We start from the raw sequence: 21,056 nt of genomic DNA on the forward strand, positions 1-21,056 counted from the left end.
CTACAAATGTTACCTTTATCTATAGTTAGTATTTTTTTAAACTGAATTTACAAGTTGTATTTACTATGAAAGTGTTTGTCAAGAAATGAACAGGAACGCTCAAGTAAAATGTTTGTTAGTTTTATAAAAATAGTTATTGAAACAAACTAATAGTGAGAAAAGAAAAGAAAGTTTTGTTGTTTCAAGAAACAATATTTGCTATGTTAGACCACAAGTTCTTTTGTGACTATTTCAATAAAAAAGATCCTTGCGCGAAACACAAATTTAGTTACATTTACAATATCTTTTTTTGCGTGTAAAATTACAACAGGTAAGCAAGTAGCTAATAATCATTTATACAATTTTGTAGTTCGGTATTGTAATCTTATGTTCCATTTTATTAGTACCATTTCAGCCAACAGTTGAAAGGTAAATGTTTCCTCTGTGTATTCTGTTATTGTACTGATGAACTATGCTGAAATTGCCAGACGGTATGCAACAGGCGCAGCACGCGCACTTTAAAATAGTAGGGTGTGGCCTCGTTTCCAAGCGATCCCTCCGCGAGGTTTTCATTTCGAACAGCTGTCAGTGTCAAAGTGGCTTTTCAAGTAACCGTCGTTTGTTTTCCCTACATACACACATATCGTTGGATTGCAGTAAAACTTGACCGGAAAACAAGCGTCCTATGAGAAAAAACTATTTATTTTTTGGATAAAACGATTGTTTAGTGGCGGAGTCCAAGGAATTTCTAGTGATATACTGTGAAAAAACGTTGCTTCGAACAACCGTAGTGGCATTTGATTGAATTATTTATTGTTTGGCAGAGAACAACAATCAAAATCAAAACGGATAGAAGCGTGAAAATGACGCCAGTGGCCGTAGTGGAATCACCACTGAGGAGATCTGATGCATCACGGCTCTTCCGTACTCCGAGGTCACTTACGGAGGATGTAAGTTTGATGTGGTCTGCTGAATTAAGAGTCATTGTAGAAAAATAAATTACTGCTTAGTGCTAGACAATGTAGTTTTAGTGGCATCACCCAGTTCGAATGGGATTCTTACTTGCACATTTCGTTTTGATCGCAATTCTAATAAGCTTATTTGTGATTTCGTTCTGTATGGCTTGTCCGGTTCGGTCCATCATACTGATCATTTGCTATTCTAGGACGTCGTGAATGACGATGAAGCGGAACGACGGATTCGGCGGTCGGCTGCTTCCTTGGATGATAGTACCGCGACTAGTGCGTCGACCGTCGAGGACAATGACAACATTAAGATGTGCCTCCAGCTGTATTCCGACAATGTAAGTAATTGGGATTGCAAAGAAAAATTTCCTCTTATTAACGACGCTTCTTGTTTCTTCCACAGAAACTAAGCAAAGACAACGCGTGGACGGTGACAATCATTGACACTTTCGCCAAACTGATGTCACGCCATTCGTCGATGCAGAATTTCCAGGTTGCTGGTTCGACGCTGGAGGCTTCCACGAAGGTGTATGGTCTTCGGGTGGATTCCGTACATACCGACGTGATGCGGATGTGCTCGGAACTAACGCGACAGTGTGAGTATTTCCTTCCTCTGTTTGGCAGCGAATTTGTGTTGAAAGTGATTGAACCTAATTTGTAGCTGCCCGAGCAATGGATAACAACCGGGAAGAGGATGAGGAAGACGACCATGGGGCCAATAAGGAGAATGATGGTCCAGCGGAAGGTACGGACGGTGCAACTCAGCGACCGCAGGATTCTAAGCCGAAAAAGAAACGAGCTCGTAAAAACGTTAGCACCGTAACGAAAAACAAGGAAACAATCAACGCTCCGTTGGACACAAATCCCTTCACAGACCCATTCTTTGCCAAACTCAATTCGGTTGTGGGGGATGTTAACAGCTCGAGTCGGTTAATGCAGAATATTATTCCAACGGAAAAAGGTGAGCTACGACTGCGGATGGATTATTCCTTCTGGGATGATCGGGAATCGTTGGGTCTTGATTTGGAACAGGTGGAAGACTACGCCAGTATAGACCTGAGCAAAGTCACAATGTGTAGCGTTTCGAAGGACCATAAACTGCATGAAATGCTGTCGGGTTACGAAATAACGGACGCACCGGCCGAAGACGAAGACGACGATAGTGACAAACTGAAAGGCACACAGGACGTGGAAACTCGAGATGCCGATAACGAAGGACTTCCAATGAATCGTTCCGCGCTGGACGTACATTTCGATATCGATGCAGAGGTGGAACCGATCCCAGTGGGAGATGCGTACATCATTGACTATGCCACGGCCGACGGTGCCGATAACGATGACGAGTTCAACGAGGAAGATCAGATTGCGTTGCAAAATTGCCGTGGCTTGAAGCGTAAAACGGTGATCATCGAAGACATGAGACCAATTGATTCCTCTTCTGCTAATCTCGAATATTCCTACCGTGCGCTGGACAACATTTCACAGTTTTGGGCCGGTCCGTCTCATTGGAAGTTCAAACGGTCGAAATCGCTCCGCGGTCTTTCGATGCGCCTGAGCACATTGAGTGGATCGCAAATGTTCGGTAAAGCAAAACCGAAGGAGAAACAGACGCGCAAGAAAAAACGCTTCGAGCTGGAAAGTTTAGACGATATTATTAGTGTGGGGGAAGACTTATTCCCAGCGTACAGCCAAAGTAAACCAGTGAAAAACATTACACATTTGAAAAGTTTGATTTGTAAAAAGTGGGACTCGAAAAAGCTGAAACTGCCGACGGATTTCCATTTGGAGAGAAATCGGTTTGATGTAAATATTTTCGCGAGGGGGATAAAAGTAAGAGACTTTGATGCTGCACCGGAGCCAGATGTTCCGGTCGATGACTACGACTACGACAATCCAGTCGATCAGAACTACTGCAGCCGAGTGATGGTGAGAGTAGTGCTAGTTTGATTCGTTTGAGAGAGGAAACATTCTAAGTCTGATTCATTTTGCAGAATGACGAAACCGATACAGAAACAGATCAGGGAGCAGGATTCGATGGAGCTACAGGAACTGAACATCACTCGTTTGGTAGTCAGAATACTGGCGGAGGAGAAGGTGATGGAGGTGGAGGAGCACCCCTGAACACCAGTCTCGACTTTATTCCTACCGAGTTTCAAGGCGCACCAGATAAGGTAAAACAAATGCTTAAATCGAAACCTAAAACTGACTGATTATTTTTGTAAAATGTTTTATTCAATTCAGGTGGTAAAAATTAACATAGCCTACGCGAAAACAGCAAAAGTGGTCGATATGAAACAGCTCAAAAGTCGTTGCTGGGAACTCATTACGAGGCAAATCAACAACGACAACGGAAACACTCAGGATACACCCAGGAGTAGTGGGTCGCTTGGCAACGGAAAAGCTAGGTTTTCGGACATTTATCGGGAACTGCCGCACGTTCTCAGCAAGTCGATGAGTGAAAACATCTCCAAATCCCTGGCCTTCTATTCGGTATTACATCTCACGAACGAGCGATTATTGCGGCTTGTGCGGCAAGAAGATTTAGAAGATTTTCAAATTTTACCTCCGGTTACGCAATGATGAGCTGCAACGATAACGAAGCGCGACTGGGACAGGATAGAAGCGTTTTCAAACAATTCTTGTCGTCCTCGGTATGCATAGTGCAAATTAGGTTATTCAGAATCGTCTAGCGCTTTCCTAACATTTCTACTTTTTATCGTGTTGGTACTACTATAAATTTCGTTACTTCCTTATGGATCTTGAAGTTCTCTTTCCCTCCTTGCCAACACGTCGAAGGCAGTGGAATGCTTTATAATATAGAATGAAACATGTACAAACAATCCTGTTAATAGAATTTTCTTATACTAGTAATGAAATACAATATGTTTATTCCAAGGACTCAGAAAAGAAACGAACTCAGTTGATCCCATAAAAAAAAACTACGACGGACAGCCTTATGGTTTTTTATAAATTTTTTTTATTCTGGCCATTTTGCGTAAAAGCTTTACGTGGCCGATTGGCTTACATTTTTGTTACTCAATTTTTTTTTGTTGTTGGATCTCGTCAACCTTTTTCTAGGGGGAGAGGAGCTTCCATTTTCCTCCTGCGAGGATTGAGGAGCAGTTTGTTCGTGGTTCGTCTCGTCATCCATTGCCGTGGTATTGTTGAATTCGTTGCTAGTTGCTGTAGATGCGCCTTGTTGTACATTGGTTGCCGTTCCTGGTTGGTTGGATGGTAAGTTGTTAACTGCAGCTGGTGCACTTTGTTCTGTAGGGGTTACGTTGGATGGTTTCGTTGAAGGGGATGCTTCATTGTTGCTGGTGGCTGTTACAGGTGTACTGGGGTTGGTTGGAATTGGTGTGAAGGAAGCACCGTTGTCCTTTGGTGTAGTTGTCTCCTTTTCCAGTTTATCGCATGGCTTACCGTAGTGAAGAGCTTTTTGGCAATATTGACATGTGGCCATCTGATTGTCATAGGTAACAAGTGATTTGCGCGGAATTCTTCTATCTTGACCGAAAATCACATAAGAAGGTATAGGCTTCTTCAAGTGTATGCGTAATAAACGTACGCCATTTAGAATACCGGGGAAAAAATTCTTCCACATTTCTTTTCCCATAGAGGGAATCTCTCCGTATTGGGACATAGTTTTGCGAATATATGAATCGGTGACGCTTGAGGGAAGATCATGCACACGCATTTCTATAGCACTATCTTCCATATATACTGGAATGTTGTACTTCATATTATTCTTGAATTGCATCCAACTCTTTATAAAACTGGATGTAAACAACATTATTTGTCTTATTACATTGAAGTACATGCACACGTTTAATGTCAAGATGCATTTGATCCTTCAAGTTCTCGTATCGAAGGTCGAATTTTGCATTGCCTGAAGTCAACAACAATAGCGACCCTTACACGAGACAATATTATTGTCAATACAAGGAGTATTGACAATACTTTTGATCGTGTAATGGAAACTTTATTGGATTGACGAAAATATTGTCAAAAAAAAATCAAAACTGCTCATCAATCCAACAATACTTTCTCTCCAGAGAGAAACTGTTAAATATGTGCAATAATCTCTTCTCTATATATTTTAATATTCATTTGCAATATTTGAAGCTCCAAACGCTTGATTTTCTCGAAAAATGCGGACACCAGTTACCAAGTCAATTGGATTGACGGTATTGACAATACTTTGGATTGACAATAATATTGTCACGTGTAAGGGCTGCTAATTGTATTCTTTCGTGTCGGCGGTAGCTTTTGTTCGTTTGGTTCACTCATGTCGAGGTCGTTCTATTATTCACTACACAATACTGTACTTGGTTTCTTCTGTCCCGAACGTAAGCGGTTTTGTTATATCGACTGACTTGGATGAGATGTACGAGCGAACTGACGAAGCCTTATGGGGTTGTTCGTACTGTTGACGTAGGACTACACAACTTTTTTGGCATTAAAAATGCCTCACTCTTCACTATATGGGGCCGGGTGTCAATTAAAAGTTTCTAAAATAGTCGCGTAACCTTTTTGTGTCATAATTTTGAACGTTAATAACTCGGTCATTTGTTGATGGATTGTTATAATTTAACAACCCATCGATTCGGAAACTTTTAACTTAAACATGTATGACGACGTCGTTTCAGTATTTCAATAGCATACTATTGAAAAAATGGTTATAATCGACCTATGTTTTCATCCACCAATCCCTGTTGTACAAAATGACGTCAACTTCTTGTTCGTCATAGGAGGCTTTGCGTCATGTATAAAAAACACCGCATCGTTCTGCGTAGTATGAAGAGAAATCTATAAATATAGGCTGCACAATATTTCTTTGCCTAGTTGATGTTTGACTGTGAATGAAACAAGTAGCTCGTCCAGTGAGCTGATGACTGGATTGTATATGCGTTCACTTACTGGATTGTCGCTTTTGCATTATGTGTTGGTGAAATTTCCTGTTGTCTGCACAACACCGCTTCGTGTTCGATGGAATATCTTATATATCATCTAGCTATTGAAGAACCGAATCAGCGTGGTTATCGGTTCTTTTGAAATATCCCATGTCTTTAGCAAATTGTTGGTCGATTTTGCCATTAAAAATGCCTTACACTTCACTTCCCGAGGCTGGGTGTCAATTTAAAACATGCAAAACTAATCGCGTAACATTTTTCTGTCATAATTTTGAACGCTCATAACTCAGTCATTTGTTGATGGATTCATACAATCTAACAACCAATCGATTCGGAAACATTGAACTTAAACTTATGAGATAACGTCTTTTGAATATTTCAATTGCATACCATTGAAAAATTGGTTTGAATTGAGTATTTTATTTTGGTTCTCTGGTAACTATCAGACCAATTTAGAATTATCGGCGATAGATTTTTCGGATCTAATTTGCAGCGCTTGTTCCTCGATGATTTGTTAATGGATTTTCCTCATTTGAATGATTCCAAAGCTTCAATATTGTAAGCTTAAACATGTTTTAATTTGTCAACGGATCGGTTTGCATACTTAAATCTCCATTCCCCTACGAACAAAACGGTGGCGCGAAAATGAATTCAGTATAAAGTTGTGTTATGATGATAATCATAGATACTTCTTTTTCATTATATGTGACTGAACAAGTTGTTGTCCCACCTGGAATTAATCGGTTCAAAAGATTCAAAATTAAATTCTGAAACTTATCTAAAAGCGGCTCGGTTAATAAAATTACACTATTACTGAGTTTACTGGTACAACATATTTCGTTAAAATAAATGAAATCTTCTTTTGGATCGATTAACTGTTTATAAAATTAATAAGTTTGTACGTTTCTCGAAGATTATTATCATAAAATAAAACAGTTTCATTTGTTCAGGTTTAAATCTTTAGGTTGTTTGTATCTAAAACTGAGCTTTCAAGTAACTTTGAATTCTAGTTAAAGGACGTTATTCAAAATCTTAACAATGTAAAAAATTGTGGAAAGGGATCAAAATTGAATAGAATTAATTATCAAGAAAGAATCTAATTGTCAATTTTATCATTCGCTAACAATCTAAGCGCTTAAACTAGAGCAAGTTAGTAATTAGTCAATTGAAAATGTTTTTAGTTTAGTGTATCATCATCATTATCATCTTTATTTTTGTATTTATTATGAAGACCCTAGAAACGTTCCATTTTTAATGTTATTGTGCTCGGTCGTGTCTTGAATACAACCCTCTAATTTTTTTGTTTGTTTATTGAGGTTGGGGATGAGCGGTGCAGATCACGTTTGTCCAGCCCTCCATGATCAAGATGCGAGACATACGGTGCACAGAACAAGGATCTAAGATGAAATTCACGATATGTGATTGTGCGGAATATGACTTATGTAGGATTCATTGGAGCTTTTTTTATCAGTGAGCCTCAAAACACTAGAAAATTTTGGGAAAAAAATGAAGACAAACGCTTTTAGAGAATCTAATTTGAAATCAGGAGACCACGTTCCGAAAATCTTTAAATCCAACAAAGGCATGATATCTTCCCTAATCTCATGTTTACAAATTCATCATTCAACAAAAAAAATCATCTGTTCTTAGTTTTCCTTTTGCTGAGGAAACCCTTTTCTGAACGAACATTTTCGAAAGGATATTTTCTCAAGGGAACCGTTTTTGAAAGTAATGTACGCAGTAGCTTTGTGTAAACGGCTTCAATTTTTTGATGTGGAACAAATCTTTATTTTCTATAGAGGGGTGCAAATTAAAAAATTCAAGGGTAAATACAAGTAGAAATGTGGTCAGCTTTTAAACACTTACAGCGTTATTAGTTTAGTTTTAATCAATAATATTATTTCATCAATTGATTGGAAATATTTTTACGTATTGATTTGAATGTTCATAGCCATGTATTTATAATTGTATATCATTGAAATGTTGATAAATAGCTACCAGTGTCCTATTTTTTCTGCTAAAAATCTCCGGCATGCCGGATTTTCCTGCCATAGATGACGGTTTTGAAGGAGTAAGTGGGAAAGCATCGCTCTGATTGGTCAATCGATGCAAAAGCGAAGTTGTTGGAAGCACGCGAATCTATAAATAAAAGCGAAATTATAGCTTACGTTTCAGTCCTACGTTTAGCATGCCAGACTTAGGTTGTTTCTAGACAACAAGACAGAAAGCGCTTTAAAATGATTTGGAGCTTTAATTGTTATGTTCTGATCATGTGTCATGCGAGTTCGGATGAAATTCCTAGTTATGTTATTTTCGCCTGAGAAATTTGCAAGTACCCCAGCGTAAATTTGAAGTGCTTAATTTTTAATTTTTATTTTATTTAAAATGAACTTGATTAATACTGAGAAAATGTTTATTGGCATATTGTCGCAAAACTGAAATGTAGAGGCGCTGCTTGTTTAGAGATGATACTTTCAGCAAGAGCTGTCAAATCGGTAAGAAAATTTCTAATTACACTACCTTTTCTTATGAAAACGGGAAAATTCATTTGAAAAATCATACTAGAAGTTGAAGAAAATGTTTTTACTCTGAGGCGGTAATGTTGATCTTAGTTCATTGTGCGAAATCAACCGTTTATTCAGAATAGAGCATTAAACTTGGTGTGATACCATTTTTCAAATACCTGGAAATAACAAATAAAGTATCTAAAATAAATAGTACTCGATCGCTATACATTCTAGTACTCGAGAAAACAACATTACACTGGATTCTGTTTAAAAAAATGTTGATCCGAAAAAACCTAACCTTACCCAATTTCACACATTTCTGCAGATTTACCATGTTTAATCGTAGTTTACACTAAAAAAAAAGTAGTAGTAATCTCTTTGAATCGATTTTCTTCAACTCCGAGTGTACTTTTATTGTTGATATTTATTTGTACTATTGAATAAACGATAAAAACGTTGCAAATCACTACTGCCGATATGAAAATTTCCGAAAGAATCCTCCTTTTCTTGGTTCCATTTTTCATTGGCAAGTGTCGCTACCGGTAAATCAGCTTTGCGACAATGTGTCAATCGCTTCAACCGAAATCGCAGAATGGTAGTAATGGTAGAGAAACTTAACGCTATAACATAACTTGCATACAAAACTTGAGCACAAGCTTGGCGAAGAGAAGCTTAAGGCTGTGGTTAATTTTAACTTTTGGTTGAAATCTGACACTCGAGCGGTTATTTTGATGTTGTCAAAAATAACCCTGCTCGACAGCAGAGATGCCAGTTATTTTCATAGAAAATCTGTATCACCTTATATTCAAAATCTGTATTTATCTGTATTCACAACTAAAACGAAATTTTCGCAATAATAACAACATTTCACGATTGAAGATGAATATTAGTAGATATCTGCAATCTTTTTGGATATTTTCTCCTTCAATTATTACTATCAGTAATCCCTTCCTTTAAGCCTTTGAACAGTATAATGAGCTTTGCGCAGACTTCTTTGAGTTATTGAGTCGACATGGCGTTTCAGTGCCTAATTTGCGAATTCAAGTCAGGTCATAGTTTATCAGTTTGGTAATGAGATTTCATTCAATCATTGCATCGATTTGCAGTTCAAATCTAAGTTCCATGTCTTCATATACCAGATCTGTAAGTTCAAAGTGTCGTTTTGTTGTCAACATATTGCGGATAAAATCTGTTCGTTATTTTTGTCATGACTTACTTTACTATGGAGTACCTTTTCAAAATTAGCCATATGGAAGAATGGGCAGAACTTAATCGTGAATATCTCGACTTGTATTAAGGGCAGCAACATAATTCTTTCGCCATTTCATCAAAAATATGATTAGGAATTTAGGATATTATTTTGAACAGTGTGAGATAACAACAAACAACTCAAAAATGAAGTTTTCTAAAACTTTGAAAACAACGCGGAAAACTCTTTACATTTACTTGGCTTTTTCGCGCAAGGACGACGATTTTGAGGTAGTCAGGCACATATCTTCATCTGAACCTGGACGACGGAGAGTGCACCTTCTGCGTGGTTAAAGGACTATTCACACATTTCAGTTCCGTGACGGTTCAGTGAAAGTGCCTTCAGTGTGCCGTCAGTGTTCTTTTTTTATCGGAACCCTTTCGTTCCGTTTCCGTACTGTTTCCGTTCCGGCACAGCCAATGCAATAACATACCGACTTCAGTGAAAATAAAAAATATCGGTGACGACGAATTTGAGTTTGCCGGACGGACGCTACACTGACGGCGAGCTGCACTTAAACGGCACGGTGCCGGATAGGTGTAAACAGTGCGGTAAAATTTAATTTTCAATCGAATAATATAAGATAAAAATGAAATTTATGGCCGTTGACCGTCAGCTTATCCCTACTGATTCATTTTACTTTTGCTGCCATTTTCAAGTGAAGCTCCCGGAATTCATCTGCAGTTGATCAATTGTTGATAGTCATTTGAAGTTTTGCTTGCTCAGTTTCAAGTGCCAAGTAGTGTAACTCCTTCGTTGCCTTCGCTCTTGGTAGTAAGCAAGTTCGAACGAATAGAATTATAAATGGAGTAAAGTATTAAAATGAAAACTGAAGGAGGAAACAAGTAATTTGTGTGTATTCTGTGATTGATTTTTCAGCTATCTGGTTTGTCTTACATCTATTATCTTGAACCAATTCGAATGTTTACAAGAACCTCATTTGAAGGCCGCTCTCACACTATTGAAAGAGATATTTTGTTACTTCAAAAGATCAACTGACGGTGGTTAAACTGAGCCTCGATTGAAGAGGAACGAGTGATGAATTGAATGCTGCCCGTTCGGGCCGTCAGCAAACATTGTGTGTGTCAGAGAGTGAAGTTTACTGCATTAGAGAGATCGTCAATGTGTTCCACATTCAGTTTCAATTGAATTGAATGAAATTATACAGCACTGGGTGTAAATGCGCGCATAGAAAACGAATGAAATAATATCAGTATCCGTGCACGGTGTCGTGCCGGCACTGAATCGGACCGGATATGTGTGAATAGTCCTTAAAATCTCAAACGCTCAAACTCCCATTCGCTTTCCGGTCAGCAAGCCGAGACTCTGAGTCTGCTCTTAGTTCTAAATTTAGTTCTTGAACTCAGGTCCAGTTCCTTATTCCATAATTCTTCTGTACGATTCTTTTTAGAATTATAATAATACTCCCAAAGAATTATGTGACATTTTACTGTACTCTATGCAACCCATTTTGGTAGTCGTGGCGAGAAATCGTCTTCAAGCTTCAGAGCTTAGTTCCGGAATATGGGTTCAGAATTCAGAGTCTACGTGCTAAACTGGATTCTGGATAAAGATTCCGGAACTGTTTTCAGTTTCAAAATTGAAGTCTACTAAAATCCAACTGAATTCTGAGTCTGTTCTAAGTTCTAAATTTAGTTCTTGAGCTCAGGTCCAGTTCCTAACTCCATAATTCTTCAAATCGGTTCTTTTGTCCTGAACACGACTTACTTTACTATGGGACGGCTTTTCAACATTCACTCTGTACAAGAATGGGCAGAACTTTATCACGAATATCTTTTGATGTACTTAACCCAGAAAAATATTTTTGTCGTGAATACGACTTACTTTAATATAGGGCGCCTTTTCAAAATTTACCTTCTGAGAGAGTGATAAGTTTTTGATCGTGAATATCTCTTGTTGTATCTAACGAATCAACATAATTTTTTCTGCATGCCATCAGAAATATCACAATTTTATGATAAAATTCTCAGTTGTGTGACATAATGGAAAATAATTTAAAATTAAAGTTTTCTGAAATGTTTGGTATAAACGAGTATCAAAGAGGATAATAAGGCGCGTTTGCCTTTCTCGTATTTTGAAAGCTCAAAGCTCAGTGATCTGTGAAAGGATTTATATATTCTAACTACCAATAGAATCGAAATTTTTCAACATAAGCGTGTATAGAAAAAGCATTGAAATATTTCAATAGTACACTATTGAAAAACCTGTCGCATTTGACCCATGTCAACACCAGCCAATCAGAACGCGTTCTGAGGAAGAGAACAAAATATCTGCTGCTGCACAACAAATCGTTCGAGATAATTGTTCCGAACAGTGCTTAATATCGTAGTGAGTTCCACAATTTGGTCCTTCTGAAAGGCAGGAGTGAATCCCGTACAGCATCCTGATAGTTTCTTTCAATAAATTATGCAAATCCAAAATAAAATAATCGACATTGAAATACTGTATGCGGTTATTTTTTAGCCGTTAGGATCGCCCATTAGTGAAAAGCTACAAACGAAATCACGTAAAAAGAAACGTCTTAACAAAAATTGTATCAGTTTGGATTCTGTCACCACTGCGAGCAAATGTATTTTGTGTCGTTTGCGAAGCTAGTTTCGCTTCCGACAAGAGCGATTACGTCACAGCTGTCAGTCGTTTGCATTGATGGCTCTAAAAGTTTTCTAAATAACTATTAGGATTTTTTCTTCGCGCATTGAAGGTAAAAAACCTCAGTTTAGTGCAATCCTAGAACTGTTTGATTAGATTTGTGCACTTTTCGCTGTGTGAAATTCATAGTAATCGAGATCAAGTGAAGCTTTCTTTGTTTTTTCAAAAAATGTGAAAAAGGGGAATACTTGCATAATTCATACAATTGATCAACTAATTGATATTCGGAAGTGTTAAGGAACATGTCAGTTGTTTTCGTATTCACAACGTCCAGTTATGTCTCTGACATTACCCACCCGCCTTTTTTCTACGAGCTATCGGTAATATGATTAGGAATTCGTGATTAAATTTTCAACAGCGTGAAAAAACTAAAAATAATTGAAAAACAAAGTTTTCTAAAAGTTTTGGAAATAATGAGGAAAATTTATCACGCTTGCTTGCCTTTTTCGCATCCGGACGACAGTTTTGAAGTAGTCAGGCACATATCAGAATCTACTGAACAAATAGAAAAGGTAATCTTTGAATAAAAACTGTTCATTTCTCTTATTGCTACAGACGAAACTGGATGTCGAGGTGAGGTTCTCCCACCAACATCAGTAAGAACAAATCAAGTATAAAGCGTGCAAGTCTTATTTGGACTTCGGTCGTCAGGAGGAGCAGTCGGCAATGAAAAGTAGACCTTTTGCGTGGTGTAAAGCCTCAAACGCTCAGGTCACTGAGCCAGTTTCCAGGATAATTTGATAAGTTTTGTGCAATTTTCGCAGTGCATAATTCGCAACAGTGTTTAATATCTTAGAGAATTACACAATTTGGCCCTTCTGAATGCCAGAAATTTATCTCGTACGGCATTTTGATAACTTTTTTCACTGAAATATTTAAATCCAAAACGAAATGATTGTCATCAAAATTCTGTATAGTTCTATTTAGAACAATAATTGTATACCCAAAGAATTATGCGAAATTTTCTTCACTATACTGTATACGGCCCATTTTTCAACCACTTGTAGTTTGTAGTAGAACTTTCTGCTGATGTGCTATATAAAATGCATAGCACCGACTTAGAAGCCATTAATGAAAGGTTCCTTTCAGAACCACCATTATTTTATCATAAAGAACTATACTGGTTATTTCGTAATATTTACTTGTATGTCAGAATGTTTAATGTAACTAATCTGTACTTAAGTTTAGGAGTATCGTTTCAAATTCTAGTAGTGAAAAATAGGAAAACTTGCACAATGCACACAATCGATCAACTAATTTATATTCGAAAGTATAAAGAAAGAGTGTCAGTTTTATTCGTATTCACGACATCCAGTTATGTCTCTGACATTACTTTTTTAGTCAATAACATTATTCGTTACCTGAGAAATGTATATAATAGAATTGTGTATAAATTTCTACAGTTTCGGAGATTTTTTGATCAATGACTCTGAAACCGTCGTTTCAATCGATGATACGCAAATCTCCTATGGGAAGTATTGTGAGAACATTCATTTGGTAAAGCCTTTAGAAAACATATCCTTCGGAGCCTGAAAGCCTTGGTATTACAATCCTGTAGTGGAATTTGACCTTCTGTTTCAACAGACTTCGCAGCCGATCCAGAGTGTACAGAATCATTGCTTGGCTGGTGCGAATCCTTCCAGGTCGGGGCTCGAACGTACGATATATCCTTCCGGAAAAGGCCATTACAGTTGTGTAGTTAAAAAAAACGATTGACTTTAAAATTGCTTAAAATTAAAATAAAATACTATGAATTTGAAAACTGAGGCTTAAGTGCAAACAGAATAGAATGTTCTGTTCAAAAAACATATTGCGATGAAGTGAAGAAATCTTCTTCACACTGATCATCGTGTTATAGAAGCTCGAAACTAAACAAAAGCTATAAATTCATCGATGAGGTATATTGGATAGCAAACCTTATCAACATAAATGTCGATACTGGAGCATTTAAAATTTCCAGTATGCTCGTTTATTAAGATGGAATGAGTTTCCGCATCGAACCATATTCTGATTGCTATCGAACAAAACCAAAATTCAATTACTCGATGCAACTCGTATATCTGTTACGGTTGTCGGTTTTGCAATGGCCAGTGTGAGGTAACATCAATCATTTTATTGCATAGCAATAACGACGTCGACATCGCTTGGGAATGAACAGCACCGTCCTTCTAATAGACTTCATACATTCAAAGAGAGTATGTTTCTAGATAAACGAGCAGAAGATCGGCATCGTCTTCGTCGTCATCGTCACCACCGCCGTCAGCCGTTTACCGTTTGCCAATGCTGCCGATATCTTACTTACTTTATTCAATAATCTGACATTAAAACAGATCAATGCTTGAATAATGAAGAAGAAATAGACAGACGTGCATCCTGTGCCTGATCCGATGTAAAAAGATTGAGTTCGTTAGAATGCAGCATGCCGTGCCGGGTGTGTGGTATGTTCCTTGTTCCTATGCTGTTACGACACCCCCTTGAAAGGCACTGAACCGGGCGACAGAAATCGAATCACTGCTGTTGCTACTGTTCCCGTTCCCGATCTCACATGTAAGACAGTATGAAAAATGGGATTCTGCTCCGTCAGTCAGAATGAACTTTTTACATATATACAATATTCGCCTGTCCGTTGGAAAGGATCGGCCTTCGTTGGGGTACACTACGGCGAACCGACGTTTGCACCGGCGGCGATAGGGGATTTAGTGTAGGGAAAATTGCTGTTAAATAAAGAATAAGGCATGAATATATTGTATCGGAATCATTTTCCTTCTCCCGGCCACGAGACGAAGCTAGCAGGGGAGGGGGAATTCTTAACCGTCTGCGCCAACACATGAAATCCTCGCCGGCTTTCCTACATGTGCAAACTTTTCCAGTTTTTCCTTTGATTAGTTTTCTTCTCGTTATTGTTTCTTTTCACTCATGTTTCGGATCTTGTTCCTATTCTGAAAAATTGCTATAAGACGAAGTCGGTGCGGATCTCAGATGAGGTACGGTCGACCTATTTTTCAACAAGTACTCACTCTGAACTCAATACTAAGTTAGATAAAATCCTGTAAATTTACGTCTACTGAAAGTCTATTTTACGATGGTTTTAATTTTAAATTACGTACTTTATAGTGAATAATTTTCTGAACGTTCACAGTTCATGTAAAATGGTGTGATTTCAAAATTACATGACTTGAATACGAACGAAATAAAAAAAAAACCTGTTTTAATCCACCTAGTGGTGTAATGATGCCTTTCTCATATCAATCAAACTATCTTATATAATACTGTGGTATTCTTCAAAATTATTTTTCTTCGATTCTTAAAAGAATAATCGAAATAGATTTCAGTTTTTGCAATGACTGAACGGAAATATATATTGGAGAAGCCAAGTGAAAGAAAAACTAACAGAAAAGATGAATTTTTGGAAAAAGATACGCTCAGAGACAGGACTCGAACCTGCGTTCTTATGCATTCCGTGCATACGCGCTACCATTTCGCCACTCTGATCTTGTTTTAGCCACACTAAAACTCACAGACATGGTAGCAACGTACATCGAACATGGTCTACATCCTGGCCGTCACCCGACCGACACCTTATATCCAAACATCTTCTCTGTCCATCAAACACTAGTCCTCTCGCTTTATACCTATTTCTCCGATCAAGCATTGAGTAGGAGGAGAGTGTATTTATAATCGCTTGTCACCTTCTTTAATGGAGCCAGTCGCTGGCTGGACATCTTTTCTGTTAGTTTTTCTTTCACTTGGCTTCTCCAATATATATTTCCGCTCAGTCATTGCAAAAACTGAACTTAGTCATGGCGGCTTTACGTCAAACTAAAAATTAATAAATAGATTTGTTTGACCGTCTACTGATAAAAACTATCAATTGGAAAAGATTTGAGGTCGATTTAGAAAACTTTTTACGGTTTTTCGCTCTTTTCAGTGATGGTATAAAATTTTTAACACACTTTACCCTATATTTCTGGATTCGGAAGTCGGATCCGGATGAAATTCAGGAATTACGTATGGGACCACAGGACCTTTCATTTGAACCTAAGTTTGTGAAAATCGGTCGCGCCATCTATGAGAAAAGTTAAAACACATATTTTCTTTTTTTTGCACATTTTACCCCATAACTCTCGAACCGGAAGTCGGATCCAAATAATATTCAGGAATTTTGTATGGGACCTCATCACCTTTCATTTGAATCTAAGTTTGTGAAAATCGGTTCAGCCATCTCTGAGAAAAGTTAGTGCACTTATTTTCACAATTTTTTGCACATTTTACCCCATAATTCCGGAACCGGAAGTAGGATCCAAATAATATTCAGGAATTTTGTATGGGACCACAAGACCTTTCATTTGAATCTAAGTTTGTGAAAATCGGTTCAGCCATCTCCGAGAAAAGTTGGTGCAAAAAAACGTTACATACACACATACACACACACACACATACACACACACACACATACACACACAGACATTTTGCGTACTCGATGAACTGAGTCGAATGGTATATGACACTCAGCCCTCCGGGCCTCGATTCAAAAGTTGGTTTTCACAGTGATTGCATAACCTTTCTATATGAGAAAGGCAAAAACAAAGAGATCGTTAAGCAGCAGCGCGACTTGAACCGAGTAACATTAGATCACAAGCATATCGGTTACTCGACTGAACCACAGAGCTCATATCTGTTCATTGAATAATTGATACATATAAATCCATGCGGCACTTGGTAGTCGAGTGCAAATTACATTCGGAGCGTGTAAAATTCTGTGCGAGTGGAATATTGCGTCATTTGAAAAATTATGTAGTTGTGAATTGTACCGTTTGTAGAATTCTGTCATCTGTAAAATTCATTATTTTTTTCTGTGTTACAGACTCGATATTTTTTTGATAAAAACGAGTGGCACTATCCAAGTAATACATTCAGTGAGTCAAAAATCTAGAAGTAGATAATGACAGAAACCTTTCGGCGAGATTGACGCAAGGCAAATTCCCACATTCCGATGTAAACAAATATCGTAGGTTTGTAGGTTCTTCAAAGTATCAGTCAGTTTAACTTTATCGATAATATTTTCCTGAAATGCTTACGATCAGCACGAAATGATTTACTCTCATGTGGTGCGAATGGTGCTCGTAACGGTACCCTTCAGTAACAGAAAAAAATATTTAAATTTACACGACATGTAATTCAATGATGCTTTGAAATAGACATCAATTGAATCAAATGATTGTCAAATAATTCCACTAGGTTTGCTCCGAGATTGCAGAACCGACTTTGACAAAATTAGATTCAAATGAAAGGCCTAATGGTTTCATAAAGAATTCCTGAATATCATCTGGATCCGACTTCCGGTTCCGGAGTTATAGGGTAAAGTGTGTTCAATATTGTACACCGTCATTTAAACCGGCGAAACAAAATACGTAAATTTTCAATACTTACGACAATCGCCGCTACGAAGCAACCCGGTGACTCCAGAAGATGCGCCAGCTACTTTGTACGGCAATTTACAAATGTCTGATAAGAGATCGGGTGGTGGAGTGCTCATTGCTATTTCTACAAAATTTAATGCTGAGGTCATAAGCACTAGAAAAATTAAAGAGAAATTCGAGCACGTATGAGGAAACACACCACATTTCTGCTCAGTGTATTTTCCCCCAAACAACACCCGTAAAGAAGTATATGAAACGTTTTTCCAGATTGCTGAAGAAATCATAACTAACCTTTCTTCCGAAGTGAAAGTACACATTTATGGTGATTTCAATCAACGTGACATTGGTTTTTTTCCCAGACTCTGAAAATGAGTGCATCCTGCTACCAGTGGAGCAAATGCATCTTGATATTAAACGTGTGCATTTACTTCAATGCAATAAGACAAATAATGTTGTTTACATCCAGTTTTATAGAGAGTTGGTCTTCCCTCAAGCGTCACCGATTCATATATTCGCAAAACTATGTCCCAATACGGAGAGATTCTCTCTATCGGAAAAGAAAAGTGGAAGAACTTTTTCCCCGGAATCCTGAATGGCGTGCGTTTGTTACGCATGCGCTTGAAGAGGGCTATACCTTCTTATGTGATTTTCGGTCAGGATACAAGAATCCCGTGCAAAACACTTGTTACCTATGACAATCAGATCCATGTGATAAACTGGACAAGGAGTCAACTACACCAAAGGACAACGGTGCTTCCTTCACACCAACCTAATAATTTTCCCTCAAAAATGTTTTTCACGGGTAAGGCTGCAAGAAACCTATACTACGTTTTCCGAAGAGGATCGAGACCGTGAATATTATAATTTCTTCCCTTAACATGTTTGTGACATTAACACCTAAACGCTCGGATGGTCGTCAAATGGTGAGATAACTAAGTCCTCACAAGTCCCTATCTCATGCCTCCCCGAGCGTCTATGATGACATTTGGTCAATAGAACGACGTCGACTGGGTGCTATCGTCTTCTGCGTTAGTAGCAGAAGGAGAGGGTGCGAAATGGCTTGTAGGTTGAACCTAAAGTGCAATGTTTATCATAGCATATTACAACATATAGTTCTGCTGCTTATTACATAATGTATTATTATTATTATTGCCTTTCTCATATAGAAAGGTTATGCAATCATTGTGAAAACCGACTTTTGAACCGAGGCCCGGAGGGCCGAGTGTCATATACCATTCGACTCAGTTCGTCGAGTACGCAAAATGTCTGTGTGTGTATGTGTGTGTATGTGTGTGTGTATGTGCATATGTGTGTATGTAACGTTTTTTTGCACTAACTTTTCTCGGAGATGGCTGAACCGATTTTCACAAACTTAGATTCAAATGAAAGGTCTTGTGGTCCCATACAAAATTCCTGAATATTGTTTGGATCCGACTTCCGGTTCCGGAATTATGGGGTAAAATGTGCAAAAAAATGTGAAAATAAGTGCACTAACTTTTCTCAGAGATGGATTAACCCATTTTCACAAACTTAGATTCAAATTAAAGGTATTAAGATCACATAAAAATATTCTGAAAATTATTTGGATCCGACTTCCGGCTCGGGAGTTATGGGGTAAAATGTGCAAAAAAAAAAGAAAATATGTGTTCTAACTTTTCTCATAGATGGTGCGACCGATTTTCACAAACTTAGATTCAAATGAAAGGTCCCATGCGTAATTCCTGAATTTCATGCGGAACCGACTTTCGGATCCGAAAATATAGGGTAAAGTGTGTTAAAAATTGTATATCATCACTGAAAATGGGTAAAAACCTTGAAAAAATTTCTAAATCGACCTCAAATCTTTTCCAATTGATAGTTTTGATCAGTAGGCGGTCAAACAAACCGATTTCGGTTATTCTTTCAAGAATCGCAGAGAATTATTTTGAAGAATACCAGAGTATTATATATGATAGTATGATTGATATGAGAAAGGCATCACTACACCACTAGGTGGATTATAACAGGTTTTATTATTATTATTATTATTATTATTATTATTATTAGAAGAGCGTAACTTACACTGCGACATTAAATGTTATATTGTATCATAGCATATTATTTCATATATTATCGTCTTACACTATTTTATGTTATTATATAATATGTTGTATGGTATTAAAGCTTGCTTCATTTAGCATTGGAACAAACTTTTGCTCATATTGTGGCGCTCCTGGTGGACGGATTTGGAAGCTCTTGGCGCCCACGTGTCGGGAATTTTGTCAGCATCACGTATGATTTTTGACATTCCGCAAATCGACTGTACTGTGTAAACAATCAACATGGAAGCAGAAAGAAGGGAAAAAATTGTGCACAGTTATTTGGAAAATCCATTGTGGTCTGCATCTAGGCTAGCTAAACAGCTGAAATTGCCCAGAAATTCCGTACGGCGCGTTATCAAACGGTATAAGGAAACATTGACGACGATTCGGAAGCCTCAAGCCGATCGTCGGAGTCGAACTGACGACCGGAAATTGCGTGGTAAGATTTTGAAGACGATTAAGAGGAATCCTAATCTGTCGGACCGAGATTTGGCCAGAAAATTCGGTGCTGCCCATAGTACCGTGAGGAGAACTCGACTCCGGGAAGGAATCAAGTCGTATCGAGCTAGCAAACAGCCAAATCGGACCATGAAACAGAATAGTGTGGTCAAAATTCGTGCTCGGAAACTATATGACCAGGTGCTGACCAAGTTCAACGGGTGTCTTCTGATGGACGATGAAACCTGTGTCAAGGCTGACTTCGGTCAAATCCCAGATAAAAAATTTTACTTGGCAACGGCTCGGGGGGATGTTCCAGCCAAATTTAAATTTGTTTTTGCCGACAAATTTGCAAGAAAATTTATGATTTGGCCGGGCATTTGCAGCTGCGGCAAAAAAACGAAAGTTTTCGTTACAAATAAGACAATGACATCGGAACTATACCAAAAAGAGTGTCTCCAAAAACGAATTTTGCCGTTCATTCGATCCCACGACCATCCTGTAATGTTTTGGCCAGATTTGGCAAGCTGTCATTACAGCAAAGCCGTTTAAGAATGGTATGCAGAGAAAGTGGTCCAGTTTGTTCCTTAACCCACTCAACTGCCCCCAGTTCCGCCCTATTGAGAAATACTGGGCAATCATGAAGAGGAGACTCAAGGCAAAGGGAAACGTTGTCAAAGACATCAATCAGATGACGACCTGGTGGAATAAGATAGCTAAAACGATGGACGAAGAAGGTGTGCGCCGCCTACTGAGCCGTGTTACAGGAAAAATTCGAGAATTCCTTCAAAACCGTGACGAATAATTTTATCCGTATTTTTTCTTAAAAGTATG

General features: G+C 38.1%; 1 protein-coding gene across 1 annotated transcript; it reads left to right on the forward strand.

Moving 5' to 3' along the window:
* Positions 1-617: 617 nt before the first annotated feature.
* On the forward strand, positions 618-3,807 carry LOC131438026 (condensin complex subunit 2). Its single transcript, XM_058607801.1, has 6 exons — positions 618-929; positions 1,145-1,282; positions 1,348-1,540; positions 1,606-2,870; positions 2,936-3,115; positions 3,186-3,807. Exons 1-6 carry the CDS (start codon positions 843-845, stop codon positions 3,522-3,524), a joined length of 2,202 nt encoding a protein of 733 aa, XP_058463784.1. The 5' UTR covers positions 618-842; the 3' UTR covers positions 3,525-3,807.
* The last annotated feature ends 17,249 nt before the right edge of the window (positions 3,808-21,056 follow it).

The sequence above is a fragment of the Malaya genurostris genome, chromosome 3 (assembly GCF_030247185.1).
Source record: "Malaya genurostris strain Urasoe2022 chromosome 3, Malgen_1.1, whole genome shotgun sequence".
Classification (NCBI taxonomy): Eukaryota; Metazoa; Arthropoda; class Insecta; order Diptera; family Culicidae; genus Malaya; species Malaya genurostris.